At 37.2% G+C, this 14386-nt stretch overlaps 3 protein-coding genes across 4 annotated transcripts; all 3 read right to left on the bottom strand.

Moving 5' to 3' along the window:
* Positions 1–572: 572 nt before the first annotated feature.
* Positions 573–4211, bottom strand: LOC137745981 (uncharacterized). 2 transcript variants are annotated; one of them, XM_068486018.1, is made up of 6 exons: positions 3968–4211; positions 3447–3547; positions 3024–3101; positions 2812–2883; positions 2099–2196; positions 573–1798 (listed from the first exon to the last, which is right to left on the bottom strand). In XM_068486018.1, exons 1-6 carry the CDS (start codon positions 3989–3991, stop codon positions 1212–1214), a joined length of 960 nt encoding a protein of 319 aa, XP_068342119.1. In that variant the 5' UTR covers positions 3992–4211; the 3' UTR covers positions 573–1211. The 2 variants fall into 2 exon arrangements, with proteins under 2 accessions (XP_068342119.1, XP_068342120.1); XM_068486019.1 differs by having other exon boundaries at positions 574–1798; positions 3443–3547; positions 3968–3989.
* A 679-nt stretch (positions 4212–4890) lies between these two features.
* LOC137745634 (uncharacterized) lies at positions 4891–6748 on the bottom strand. Its single transcript, XM_068485620.1, has 3 exons — positions 6419–6748; positions 5458–5727; positions 4891–5186 (listed from the first exon to the last, which is right to left on the bottom strand). The coding sequence occupies exons 1-3, from the start codon at positions 6639–6641 to the stop codon at positions 5131–5133; spliced, it is 549 nt and encodes a 182-aa protein (XP_068341721.1). The 5' UTR covers positions 6642–6748; the 3' UTR covers positions 4891–5130.
* A 754-nt stretch (positions 6749–7502) lies between these two features.
* Positions 7503–10285, bottom strand: LOC137745974 (flavin mononucleotide hydrolase 1, chloroplatic-like). The gene is made up of 7 exons (XM_068486010.1): positions 9936–10285; positions 9614–9689; positions 9306–9357; positions 8319–8433; positions 8157–8227; positions 7959–8046; positions 7503–7836 (listed from the first exon to the last, which is right to left on the bottom strand). Exons 1-7 carry the CDS (start codon positions 10181–10183, stop codon positions 7701–7703), a joined length of 786 nt encoding a protein of 261 aa, XP_068342111.1. The 5' UTR covers positions 10184–10285; the 3' UTR covers positions 7503–7700.
* Between the last annotated feature and the right edge of the window lie 4101 nt (positions 10286–14386).

Below are 14386 nucleotides of genomic sequence, written 5' to 3'. Positions count from 1 at the left end.
TCCAAACCCAACTCAATCTATGCTAAATGTGTGGTCTAAAGCTAAAAGTCAAATAAAAGTCAAATTCCTCTCAGGACTTAGCCTAGAAAATGGTATGGGCACCACTAACGGGACCTCACCCATATGGGCATGTCTCCCAGGATTTATTGAATCCAACGGCTGAGATCGAATATAATCAAATCTAATGATAAAAACAAGATCTAATGGCCCAAATTTAAATTCAACGGCTAAAATTATTTAAAAAATTATTTAACTTAAAATTCACCCAAATTTGGTGATTTTTCAATATTTATAGGAATTTAAATATTTTAAGGTTAAAATGTTCTTAAAATTAAATTATGATAGTGTACATATATATATATATATATTTTAAATTATTTTAAAAGAAAAAATTAGCCTAAATTTATTCTTTAATAATATTAAAAAAATTTAGACCAGAAGAGTTGGAGCAGAAAAGCTGTTTTTAGGCTAAAACCTAAATTTTCTGAGCTAAAAATTTTATATTTTAGCCCAAAGGTTGGAGATGATCTCATAAACTGCCTTCAAAAGAAATTCGCAGATACGTTCGTCATAGGCTTATAGCTCACACAATCGAGCCTAGAACAGAATTCCGGCGGGCCAAAATGCCCCTTGAATGTCCATGATCATGTTCGGTAAGCTTATGGTGCGGCTAAATGACACGAAAATAAGTTACGGAATAGGTTTTGTAAATCTTCGCAAAACTGGTTATAAATTGCGAGTTAGCTTACAGTTTTATTGAAACACACAAATTTTGAGTTTTCGGATGAACCTGTGGCTGTGGGAAATGTCATGCCGACAAATACAAAAGGACACGAAATAGAATCAAGGTGGAAAGCAAAATCTTTGAGTGGCGATTTATTCTTTCTTGCACCACCCATACCATACAGATGCCTCCCGTAATTAACACAACCCATCTTCGACATTGGCAGATGCTTAAGAATCTGCTCCTTGTATAGGCTGGCTGCGCAGAAAATCGTTGTCCATCCATAGAACTGAGCAGCCGCCAGCGTTCTACCCCAAAAAGGTTTCCCTCCTTTTGCATGCATCTCCTCACATGCCATCAGAACTCTCAATACATGCCCATTAACCATTCACTTGACTGAAGACCCAAGATGCTCCGGAGCTTAGTTGTACTGGGTACAAGATAAATGAAACAGCAAACCTGTATACTTTTCTAAACACTTCTACCGTTACTCCGTGCTATCATGCTTTACCTCGCTGCATTTCGAAAGAGAACCATTCTTCCCTGAACGCACTCCCAAGGCATTAGCAAACATCCTCTTTGCTGCTCCCACCTGCTCCCTTTTGATGTATTCCTCATCTACACCATGTCCGTTTCTTCCATTATTGTCACCTTGTTTCTGGGATGTCTTCTTTTCACTTCCGGTGAGAGGTGAGCCACTATTACTACGGTGGTTGTTTTTCACTTCACCACGCGAGTTCATATCTCCGTTCAAAAGGGAGATGGTATGCTGAAAAGATTCTGCAGTCAAATTAGCCTCATCAGCAACCTTGCCTTGAACATTTAATTCATCAGTCTGCCCTCCAGAAGCTTTGCAACCCTCATGAGGGGAACCCTGACTGGATGGATTGATTCTCTGGCCTAGGGCATGTGCTATCATCCGTCGGGCAACAACAGGGTCACTACGTGGCTTCTGCCTGACAGATTCTTTCACCTCGCCCAAGTCGCTTGAAAATATTCGCTCGCGAGCAGCCAAATAAGCTGCTTCTCTCTCCTCAAGTGAATGGTGAAGCAAAGGTGGTTTTTTCCTCAACGCTAGAAACAACAAAAAGGTTTCATTTAGCATGGATAGAAGGACGGTAGGGAGCTAAGATGAAGACTTCTATAGCCTACATCAAAGCACATAGGACTGACTGACCTAATCTATTACGAAACTAGATATCTAACCACGGGTAGCATATCATGAGACTGCACAATTATGAATTGGACTTTAAAATTAATACAAAACACAAAAACTAGCAGTAGATACAAGTGCTCGTTGCAGATGAAACATTTTAATTGCAGTTTATATTACACAAGATACAGCAAGGATGGAAAATAAGGGAAATTCAGTACCTGGGCGGCTTTCTGTCCTCTTTAATAATAGGTGCGAAGTCGTTGGAGAATCAGGCTTATCATACTGCCACAAAATATCACCAACAAGGATTGAAGGTCTGCAACCCAAACGCACTGATTAACAGAACACAAATAGGGACGCTCGACTAAGAATTAATTCCATTAATCTTAAACCGCTAATGTTGCCCAAATCACCCTTAGTTTGCTGACTTCAAATTCCGAAGGAAAAACAAGATTTTTGTAGCTTAGCTCAGTCTGAATAAATCTGATACCTATTCTACATGCGTTGTATTCTAGTCAGACGAGTTTCTCTAATGGTATATATCAAAAAGCGACATTACATCGAAAGTCCAGATCTTGTACCCTAACCCTTTTAACTGGTCCAGTAGTAGTTTTAATGCTACAGTTTTCAAAATTACTTTCAACTGTCCCCACTCATGCCAATCTACCATCTACAATTCATTCTCTACCTTTCCTGCCATACCCTTCATCAACTAGACACTGTCCACATTCTACTGTTCATGAAAACATTTAGGAGTCTGGTAAGTACAGATTGTCAGACAAGATACCAGTCTTATTTTAACTAATGTATTTTCGTCCCAAAATGCAACATTTCCAACGCCTCGATATTATAATCGAAAACTGGAGCAGCAAGTGACGGAAAACTTTGATGTCAAGATATTTCTGTTATGTTTGTTAGAATCTTCACATACATTGAAGTCTCTGGGCATCGCTCCAAAATTAAGTGGCGGTCATCTCCTTCACCAACAGATTCATGGGAAAACCTATCAAAAAGCAATATATGATTACTACCAACAGAAGTCAAGTACATATGACTTAAAACATTCTTCAACAAAAACATATTTTCCCAACAATGAGGGGAAAAGATATGACACAAAACATAGGATCGAGAAAAGGAGAATACCCAAATATATCTGCAAGACGATGCAAGAGAAGACGGTTGTACGAGCTCATTGGTTCCAACTCCAAGACCCCACTGGAACTGCAACCCAAATTTTTTTTATTGTTTATATTAGTATTCGAAGCACAAACAATGATTACAAAAGACCTTAATAAGATTTAGTTTCACACAAATCTTAAGCTCTACATCAAAATAACAAGAATCTACTCCGAGCTGTAGAATAAGATAAAAGACGAAAACATCAGTAACACCCGCAAGCAGATGCTACGGAATACCAATTGAAACTAATGATTTCTCCAGTTTTACCCTAGACATACCACAAAGAATTGCATCACTCCTGCTCGATATAATCTTAAGATTTTACTGTAAAACTAATCTCATAAGAACAGGCAATGCTAATAACATTTGGCGGTTTGTCTTACATGCCTGGTATCACTCTGAAGGAAGTCCACCAAGGCCTCTTCCACTGAGAGAATAAGATGCTTGCAAGTAAGATTGTCTTTGACAAGAGAAGCCAATTCCTCAACCTGCATTTCGGTAACATTGTAGTATGAAATATCAAGATTCAAACACAAACTCTGGCACTCGAAGCAAATCATAGGTATACAAATTATTTATGTAACAGCTCTCTCAAAATTATATAAACTAATATGTGGCTATTTCAATCCTAGAAAGCCAGTGCGCTCGGTTTTGCCTAAGTTTAAAAGCTTAAAGTAAATAAATTTTAAATAAACCGATAGATAAATTTAACTTTGAAGCACTCAACTCTCAAAATTTCTAATTTTTAGTTCATAAACCAAGAAATTAAACACAAATTTTCGGAAAATCAGCACTTCCCAGAACACATAATTGGAGCATCATTAAAAATTATACAGCTTCTTTCTAAACTCATAGTAAAATCGAAAAGAACAAACAACAAACAACATTAAAGCTAACGAAACACATACCATGGCGAACTGGGTCAAACTCATGTTGTCGAAAAATTGAATCAAATTCCAGGAATTTCTCAGTCTCTCTAGAGAGAGAGAGAGAGAGAGAGAGAGAGAGAGGGAGACGGAAACTCTCTCCTCGTTGAGATTTTGCTTCAGCGGTGCTGTGTGTTGGGTCGTGGGTTCGTTCCACCCTTGTCAATCTGTCGTCGTACTTATGTTTGTCGGAGGGGGGCAGAACATTAAGCAATAGTCCTACCCATCTCAGGGTCGGCCAACGTGACCAATCAATGATAACCCACCACCTACCTCTTGTCCTTTTTTGTAATTACAGCTGCTTCAATTGCGCCGCTCCAAAATTCTTTTCTTTTCTTTTTTCATTTAATTAGAATTTTAAAAGATTTTAATTCTTTTAATGAATTTAGAGATATTCAATCATAATTTTAAATGATTCTTTGAAATTCAAACTGTTTTTAATTAAAATTTTAAGATAGTTTATTTAAATTCTTAGAAATCCGAGTGTATTTAATTAGGATTTTAAAGAAGTTTATAATATTTGAGATGTATTTAATTAGAAATTGATTTTAAAGAATTTGGGAAAATTGAGAAATTAGAGGGAATTGGAGAGATTTCATAGTGTACTTTAAGCATCCACAAATCTCAGCTCTCCTCATAAGATTTCAAGGGGATTGAATCAAAATTTTATTTGGAATCACTACAAATCAATCAAACTCCATAAAAATTCATGGATTTATAAATCCATTAAAGTCTCTCAAATTCTCAATTGAATACACCCCGAAGAAAAAATGTTGAACACAGGCAGCTAAAAAAGCATACGTTCTTCACACGCCGCTTGTAGGGGCGAAATTTGAACTCGGATGCATAGGGAAAGAACATCCGGTTTAGCTTTAGCTAACATGGCTATGTTTATACGTTAATTGCAATGTTAACAACAGTCACGTTTACGAAGATTGATATCATCCATGGTTTGTTGGATTCAAAGTCCGAACACAAGGAATGGTTATAACTTCTACATATGAAGTTGTAGTTCAAATGGTTATAACTTATAAGCATTTTTCTAGCACCCGAAGTCGCGTTTGGTTTCTCCTTCCACAACGTCCATAAATCTCCATTCACCATAAGAACAAGAGAGACCTTTTGCATATCTACATACAAACTGTTTACGAGCACATTGCCTTCTCCAATAGTTCCTGCAACTCCCCGCTTTTATATGCATCTGCAAACAACATTGTTTCGTCAAGATTTCGTATTACAAACTCTAAACCATCATACACATCTGTACTCGGCATAAATAATCCATCAATGAAAAATACATCTAAACCTAATTTCGTCATTTAACTCTCAGTTCTGTTCATTGTACTTAATTTCAGAGTAGAGATGAACCGCAAGTTTGCAGTTAAGACGCTCGCATACATAATAACTTTATCACTCTGTTAGCTGCTAAATTTGGAGAAATGTAAACACTACAATAACTTCGATTAACTTACCAACAGTGATGTCACAGCCTCCGAAAAACTCTCCTTCAATGTAGAGTTGAGGAAATGTTGGCCAACTCGAATACTCCTTTAATCCCTGGCGCAAAAGTTCATTTTCTAGTATGTTTATTGTTTCGAAGGGTACATTCAAAGACCTCAATATCTGTACGCAAGTGTTAGAAAAACCACATTGTGGAAAATCCTTTGTTCCCTTCATAAACAGAACAACTTTGTGTGAAGTAACAACTTTGTCCAACGTATTCTTCAGCTCCGGAGTTAATGCTGCACACACAGGGAGGGAGGGATGGGGGATGAGAGAGTTGGTACCTTGTGAAACTTCAAGAACGTGGACACCTTACAAGAACTCCTGACACTATAATTCAATCCCGAAACTTTAAAATAACAGGTGCATAAGCGATAAATCTGCCTTCCTCGACCAGTTGCTAAGGAAGGTCTCATTCGATAAACAATCTAAACAAAAGTGAATCGAGCAAAAAGCGAACATAACAATCACGTACTCCACTTTGGACAATAGTTAACAATCAAATGTTCGACAATCTAATGTTTACATTTATCCGAGCATGACACCAACCAAGATCCTTATGATAATTGTGAACAATTCGCAAACAACGTCTCCTTTTTTTTCGAAGGACTCCAAGTTGATAAATTTAGCATAAAATCCTACTGCCAATCAATTATTTTACTAGAACAACGCAACAATATTACTACTACATATGTTGACTTTAACCAAAAAATGGATTCTTGTGATCATCGACAAGCAAGAAGCATCCTAATTTTCGATATACCGATTCCATGACATCAAATTCAACACAACCTAAATCCTAAAACCTGAAAAATCACAATAAAATCTGCCTAGATTTCCCCAACATAAACAACCAACAAGCAGACATCAAAGTGCAAAATTAGAGCAATAAAAAGCAGAATAGTAGTGAGAGAAGGGTGAGTGATGTACCGGCGGAGCATCGGATAGTGAGGATCTTCTTCGAAGATAGCTTGGGTCCGAAGGACGAGTGATTTGAAAGAGAGACGGCGGAAGGAGGGCGGGGACGCCGAGAGGCACGGTGGAGGTGGAATGAAGCGAGGGAATTGGTGGGGGCTCTGCTCGCAGCTCCAGCGAGAGGGAAAGGGGCAGATGGTGTCATAGTTTTTGAGCCCAAGGCCCCAACACACCACATCTTTGGAGGACTTTGCTCTCTCTCTTCCGGCACACTGGAAAATCCCTCAAAGACGTATAGACAGTCCGGCACTCTGAAGAGTTCTATTTTATGGTTGCGGAATTTAATTATTTATTTTTTAGGATAAGAAAATATTCACCTGAAAAAAAAAAAAAAAAAAAAAAGAGAAATACACGTTTATATAGAAAAGACGTTATAATAATAATTATTATTATTATTTTTAATGGCAACAGCTGGTGGCTTCGACAAAAAATCAGAATGTGACGCGTGGAATATAGACTTGAAATTCTTTCTTAACCATTGAACCATCCATGGTGGTTAAAAGGAAGTTGTAATTTATAAAATAATATTGTTAGTAACCTTTTTATTTTTTTGAAGAGAATATTGTTAGTAACATGAGACTTGTCGAAAAATACTATTGATCTGTATAGGGGAAAAATATTTGACTAAGCAACACAAGTTTAGTTAAAATTAGATGTCAAGTTCAATACTCTTATTATATGTTATTGCTACCTGATACCTCATATTTACAAGAAAAAATATATATTGCTAAACCGTTATCCAAGTTGGTGTAGATTATTGTAAAAATTCAACAGAAATCAAGTTTTTTTTTTGGGTTGGTAAAATATTTTTCCTTACATAACATTCAGATTACAAAAGCCCTCTCCAACCCATGCTGAAATGCGGAGAAACTTTTCGGTACGGACCGCCGGACCACTCGAAAGTTGGGTAAGGGCCACGCCGCCGATCGTCTAGTCTTAATAATTTCTCTTACATCTCTTACATTAGTCCCACACGCGAATGAGTTTCCACCAAGAAATAGTAAAGGAAGGCCTTGTTATCTTAACAATTGTTACAAAGTTCGAGAAAAAGAAAATGTTATTAAGAACTTTGTGAACAAAGTATACATACAGCGCGGACGTGTGAAGGCCATTTTCTTTCTGGAAGTTGATCAGAAAGTTAATCCAGCTTTCGTTCTGAGAAAATCTTCACTCCCAGGAAGAAAGCAACTGGAAAAAACAATTGATATAAATGATAAATGAATGACAAGAAAGACAACTATTCTTGTTGAAGATTGGTTTGTTTCGTTGAAATGTCAATCCCCATCGATAAAAGATCTTGACGAAGCGAATCTGCATTTTTGAAATGTAGACCGACGATGCCTACTTCCTTCGCGGCCTCTACATTTCTCATCCTGTGATGAAACCATGAACCGACACGTTAATTATGATGTGAAGTTAATTACCTCAACGTCTCCAAGTTACGACCTTCAAAGCTTGCATAGACCAACGTGTTGAAAAATGTGTCGTAACAAACCTGTCATCAACGAAGATACAGCTTCCCGGATCAACTTCCAGATGTCTCACAACCTCCAAATAGAATTCAGGATCGGGCTTCCTCTTCCCTGAGATGCAAAAGTGAATAGGAAGAGTTGAGACATTCATGTAGACATTCTTGTGCAGCAAGCAGATGGAAGAGAATTTCACAAATAAAATGTCAAGCTGCTAAACATACCAGTTATACATGAACAAAACGTCCAAGATAAATATTTTGATATGTTTAATTTGTCCTCAATCATCTCATACCTACCCAAAAAAGAAAAAGGAATTCATCCTGAGTAAAATGATGAAGTGCTTTGCTTGATAAGAAAACAAAACTATAGAAATTTCATCTAACCAGATCGGATAGTTTGTGAAAGCATGCATCTCGTAGTTGTTATGTTTTAACACATCAAGCAATTCTTCAACACCTTCAACATAGGAGTATCCTTTCTTCATGCAATTTTTCAGGCCTGCAAAGAGAAATTACACACTTTCCCGTAAGATTCAGAAGGAAAAGCGCATAGATAAAAGCAAATTATATGAGAATCCATTCATGTCAATGTACAGACTTCAGTTCTTCAATCCCCCCAATCAATAAAATTGACAATATTGTGAAAGTCGTTCAGAAGCAATTTGTGATGAAGCTTTCAAATATAACAAAGGACATAATAAAATATTAAATGTAATTCAGGATGTATATTGGAAAAGACTCTGACATACGAACAAGACAATGTACCACATCGAGTCCAAAGCAGTTGTGATCAATCAACCAAAAGGAAAGAAAAAATTGCAGTCTTGGCCTGTTGCAGCAGATGCTTAATATAGTGTTCTACTCTCACCACCGGTGTTTTACGATAGTATCATTTTCCCAGTCCTTTTTGAATTCGAAACAAAATGATTAATTCTAACAGGAGGTATACTGTGGTTGCAAGTTGCAACACAGCTAAGAGGGCCCAAAAATGAGGGTTTAAAATAGGATGCCGTTTCACATTCACCACATATCTAAGAGTCACGAAAAATACTGAAATATTGAGATTTTGATGACAAACAATTTCAGCTGCATAAAACTTTCACCGACTAGCGAATCCCACAGTACATAAATCATTGTTCTTTTCGCTATCAGTGCCAAACTTCATAAAGCAGAAAAGGGACTGTTTACACAAGATTATCAGCAGAAAAACACAGCAACATGAAAAGTAGTTTTCAAGTCAGATGAAGTACATTCTTACTAGTTCTAATAGCCAACAATCAAGTTAAAACTAATGAAAATGAATGGTTCAGTATTTGAAATACGTAAAAGACCACAGACATGGCTGGAAAATAGTAAGAAACTCCAACTAACCTTCCAAATCTATAGGCCTTCCATCCTTAAAGAATGTTCTTGCTAGCTCCATCTGGGGTGAAAATAATTTTGTGATGCAGAAGCTATAGCAAGGACAAAAGATACAGACTCTGAATGTATAATCTTCGGTTGGTTCCGTTCAAATTCAACAAAACACTATAACTTGAGTTCAAACATTTATTTTCACGAAAGCTTCTCGAAAGCACTCAAATTTCCTGTTCAAAGTTCATAACTGAACTGATATCATATATTGGTTATCGCTTAACGTCCTAGTAAACATAATTTTGCTACACCAATTCCAAGTGTACCTCATCAGTTATACCCTTTTCGAACTCAATCCATGCAGTCGGGTGCTTGCTTTCGATCAATTCTTCGAAAGACATTCTGCACATAAAATCTCAATTTCATTAGCTGGGGACAGTGGGACTTCAAACAAAAACAGGACAGAAATTCCGGAAAATTAAAACAAGTCAAACATTCCAAGATATCCAATTTTTCAACATCCTATAAAACCAGTAAAAGCTGATAAATTTCTCATCTTTCCTCGATTATAATACAACCCAATTGAATCAACAGCAAGAAAACACAACCAATTGAGGAAAACAGAAAAAGAAGGAGAATTTGGGGTACCTGAAGAAGGCAGGGACATCGTGGTAAAAGGGGTCACGAACAACTGTGTCCATGATGTCGAAGAGGATTATAGGAAGCCTTCGAGTATTGGTACTATGAAAGGAGGAGCGCTTGGTGGTGTTGTGGGCGTCATGGGTTGTAAGAGCCAGTGTTGTAGCTCTGTGAAATCGAGGTGAGCTTGTCCTGCAGCCGTTGCGTCTTAGACTTAGAGGGAAAGGGATAGCGGCTACTTTCAAGAGCTGAGCCATTATTCAACTGTATCTCCCTCACCTTCTCTCAATCTTTGACCTGTTTGATTTTTATTTTAATTTTTTTTTCTATGAAAAACTCCATAGATTATTACCATTGGATCTCCACCTTATACACACATTTTCTGTAATTTATAATTTCATAATAACTCTTTTGTCCAAAAATAATAATAATAATAATTTCATAAAACTCTAATACAAGAGCTAGTATTGCCATGGGAACCCAAGCACGGAAAACAGATGCAATTCCGTACACTCAAACCATGCTTAAATGGAGTCAATCTAAAAGCCTATGTGATTCTTTTTTTATAAAATGATCTTGAGGATAAGGATTAGGTTAAGTTAGTCAGACACTGTATCAGTTATAATTACGTGTCAAGCTTGTCATCTATAAACAAATGAACATAAAACTTGCTGCTTGCAAGTAGAAATAATATCATTAGGATTGTAAATGAGAAATTTTATATGCGACTGCTATAAATGATAAGATTGCAGTTCTTATCCATTAGAGTTTAATTTAAGGGAATTTTAACAAAAAATTCCTATTACTGTTTACTTTAATGAAAACCCACATTTTTACATTAAAAAGTCAATCATGATACTATTCACCTTACCATTTATCTTGTCCTTACAGTTAAAACTCAAAGTTTTCAAACTTTTTTTATTAATTTTCTTTTTAATTTAATCGAAACCTGTTAAATTAGATTATCAGTATGTAAGAAAAATCCAATGAAGGTGAGGTAGGCAATTATATGATTTCGAATTGAATATTGATGTACCAACTACCAACTAGTTAAACGGACTGGTGGGCCATTTCTTTTGGTTTGCCATTAAAAGTCCAATCACTCAAAACATGAACTGATACTTTACGACCCACTTCAATTTAACGTCCCAGCCCAGAATCTCTGAGGCCCCCACTATTTACTCCCAAAGCCCAAAAACAGAAAGCACCTCCTCAGCCACTGTAAGAACGTATAATGTTTGCCAAAAACACAGCAACTGCCTCGGGATTCGGTAACTGACAGTGAGGACCTTCAGGAAGTAAATGTGAACGCAGAAGAGGAAGACTACCAACGCCTCCGCCACCACCAAATCGTCGGGACTGGGGAGCTTTGGGAGGATGTAAACAGCTAGATAGTACATCACGGCGGCGAGTAACAAATGGCCGATCAGAACCACCGAGTTCGGGGCTCTTCCGGAGGCTCTCGGAGGGGAAGGGAGGTGCGTAACCATCATACAGATCATAGGGGAAGGGAACCTACGGAGGCATGAAGCCATGAGGGCAGATTGGTCTGAACCCATGACCGAGAGAGAGAGTAGATTTTACAGTGGGCGACGCAAATAGAGTTGGGCGATGACTAGGGTAAAACGTAGTCGTGCTGTTTTCTAATTGGGCGGCCCGGATCCATGGGACCGCAGCGGTAAAATTAAAACGTTGGTTTTTTTTGGCCTAAGGATCCTCTTTGTGACAATTTTAAGGATCCTCAAATCATGTTCATTTATTGTGATCAATTTTCTTTAAGTACTATTAATGTTCAATTTTAAATAAAATAATTTAAAATAATTTCTGATCACACGATATATGATAAACGGACACGATTGAAGGATCTTCATAAAGAGGATATGGAGAGAATCCTCATTCATTTTTTGGAGTTGGATTCCCTCGTGGCAAAAACTGTGTGGAGGAATGTCTACTAGTTATCCTTAAACTTCTGTGCTTGGTAGAGAAGCAGCAAACAAAGGTACGCTTGCTTGCTATCCTGTTCTCTGCCGCAACCCGACCTGCCGCACTAGAATTGGGGAGACTTGGATCTAGGCAAGCTCCTTTTTTATTCAATAAAAAAGATGTGTGGCAAGGGTAGTTACTTGCTCTAATGCAGCTAAACAAGAAAGTCAATGAAATCGAAACTCATTCTAACTATTCTAATCTAAAGTAAGACTTTGAAAGGAAGGTTTGAGGGGGGTATAGTCGTTGGGTAAGAAAAACTGCCTTATTTGCCAAGGTTGTAGTTCGGAACTAGTTCATATCAAAAGACCTTAAGGGTTAATAGATGACGTTTTATTGCTGTGTTAGAAAGTATTGATGTTTATGCACTATGATGCGGGTTTGATCTTTACTAATCTCTTTTTCTCTTAACAACTAACAATTTAACCCAGTAACACTATGATTTATAAAATAAAACAAGACTTTAAGGCCCAATTCAAAACAATAAAATAGAAGGAATGTAATAGGACTAACCTTACAATGAAGTCACTTGAGAATGAATTTTTTTCCTTAATACACATGTATTAAACCCCAAAAACCTTTTACGAATATTGTATTCTTGAACTAGTGTCGTGTTGCATATACAATGCATACTGTACGCTTTGAGTACATCGATATTTTTACACTAAAAAAAGAAAGAGTTCTACAAAACCACATAATGGGTAGCCTAATTTGGTATCGAATTTGCTATCCACGAGATTCAAACATAAGACCTCTCGCTTCCTAGTGAAGAGAAATATCACCAAATCGTGACACTGAGTGACCATAATGTACACGTTTTAGTTAACGATATTAAAACTTATGTGGATTAAGAGAGCACATTTGTCCTAATTAATGTGGTTATGCTTACGACTACGTTCATGTCTATTAAATTGAATTTTCTTTCTAGACAAAAATAATATTCTATCCTAAATATTTCATTATATGAAAGCAAGTGCCGGATTGTCTTTGTTGGTTGAACATTTTTTTTTCAATTCACTACTTTCCAGGTTCAAATTATTCTCTCTCATCTTAAAGTAATTTAGAACAGAAATACCGCTTTTTGGAAAAAATAAAATAAAATAAAAATTTTTGATATAAAGGTGAAGATTCGAACTCATATTCAAACGGTAACACAAATCCTTTTTTTTTTTTTTTTGATAAACTAATAGTTCAATACAGAAAAATGGTACAGACTATGCTAATACAAATAAGCCCAACACAAAATAAAGGGTCACATCACACCCAAATCAGGCCCATAAAACAAAACTAGCCCAAATAAAAAAAGATCTCCGAAATTATCAACAAACCCTAAGACCAATAATACCAAAACCTAATCATCAATTTTCTTAATCTCGTTTGTCCAATGTATACTTCTCATCCAAGTTTCTTGAATCTCATGGTTTGGAGCAAACTCAACTTTCCCTTCACTTAGTGGTATTACACTCTTCTCAAAGAAACTGGACATGACACATGAGAAGAACTTGGAGCAATTGGGAAAGTCCAAATGGGAGTGCCTCGACCTCCAATGCTCCATCAGCTGCAACAAATGTGATAATTGGGCCAACGGAAAACCAGGAGCCAAATCATTAAAGGCTTCCCAGTCACAGGCTCCAAAAGAGAACAGGAGTTGAAGATAAAAATAAATAAGGTCATATTTGGAGGTGCAACAATTAGTGCAGTCAGAACGTGTACCGTGTACAATGTGTCACACGGCTCCATTCTCTTTCGGTAAAGACTTTGCCATGAAAATTTTCATGACTCTTGGTACATTCTTCTCCGCATAATTGTCTTCCTCCTTTACAAACTTAACAAGCTGTACAGAAAATTTCCAGTCAAATGTTCAAGCTGTCATCTCAAATCATATTATCCTTCGTCAACATTATATCATATCAATCCTTTCATCATTTTTTTCAATTTTTGAATAGATACAATCAAGTACAAATTTACTATGGAAAGAAAAGTTGAGTTCAAATGTTTACCTTGTAATTCTTAAAACCACCCAGGCCAATACAGAGCAAATTGCAGCCGGATACACCATCACTGGATGCCGCCATTCAGATGGGAGAAAAGATTGGAGAAATAGAGGAACCGGGGAGAGAAGAGTTGGGGGTGCAAGCTCAATTATGGAGAGACGCTTGGAGTTGTTGGTTGGGACGCCGCGTAGAGTGCTAAGTAGAGACCCCAAAAGAGGCTAGGGTTTTCAGAAGTTTGTTCTCTTAACTCCTGCTCTACAAGATCGATTGATCCTCTGCAAACACAGGTAGAAAGTGAGTGAGAGAGAGATCTTGGAGCTCACTTGCTCTGGTTGTAACTCAGTGCCGATGAAACTAGGCTTTGACCTAGAGGCTGTTGGAAACCTGTGTTACCTGTGTTATGTGGGACTGCCAGTCCCACATTGCCCATACACCATCTACAACAACTCTTTATAAGTGAGTTCACTCACTTATAGTTTGAAT

The sequence above is a fragment of the Pyrus communis genome, chromosome 9 (assembly GCF_963583255.1).
Source record: "Pyrus communis chromosome 9, drPyrComm1.1, whole genome shotgun sequence".
Taxonomy (NCBI): Eukaryota; Viridiplantae; Streptophyta; class Magnoliopsida; order Rosales; family Rosaceae; genus Pyrus; species Pyrus communis.
This window is presented reverse-complemented; position numbering and strand designations above follow the sequence as displayed.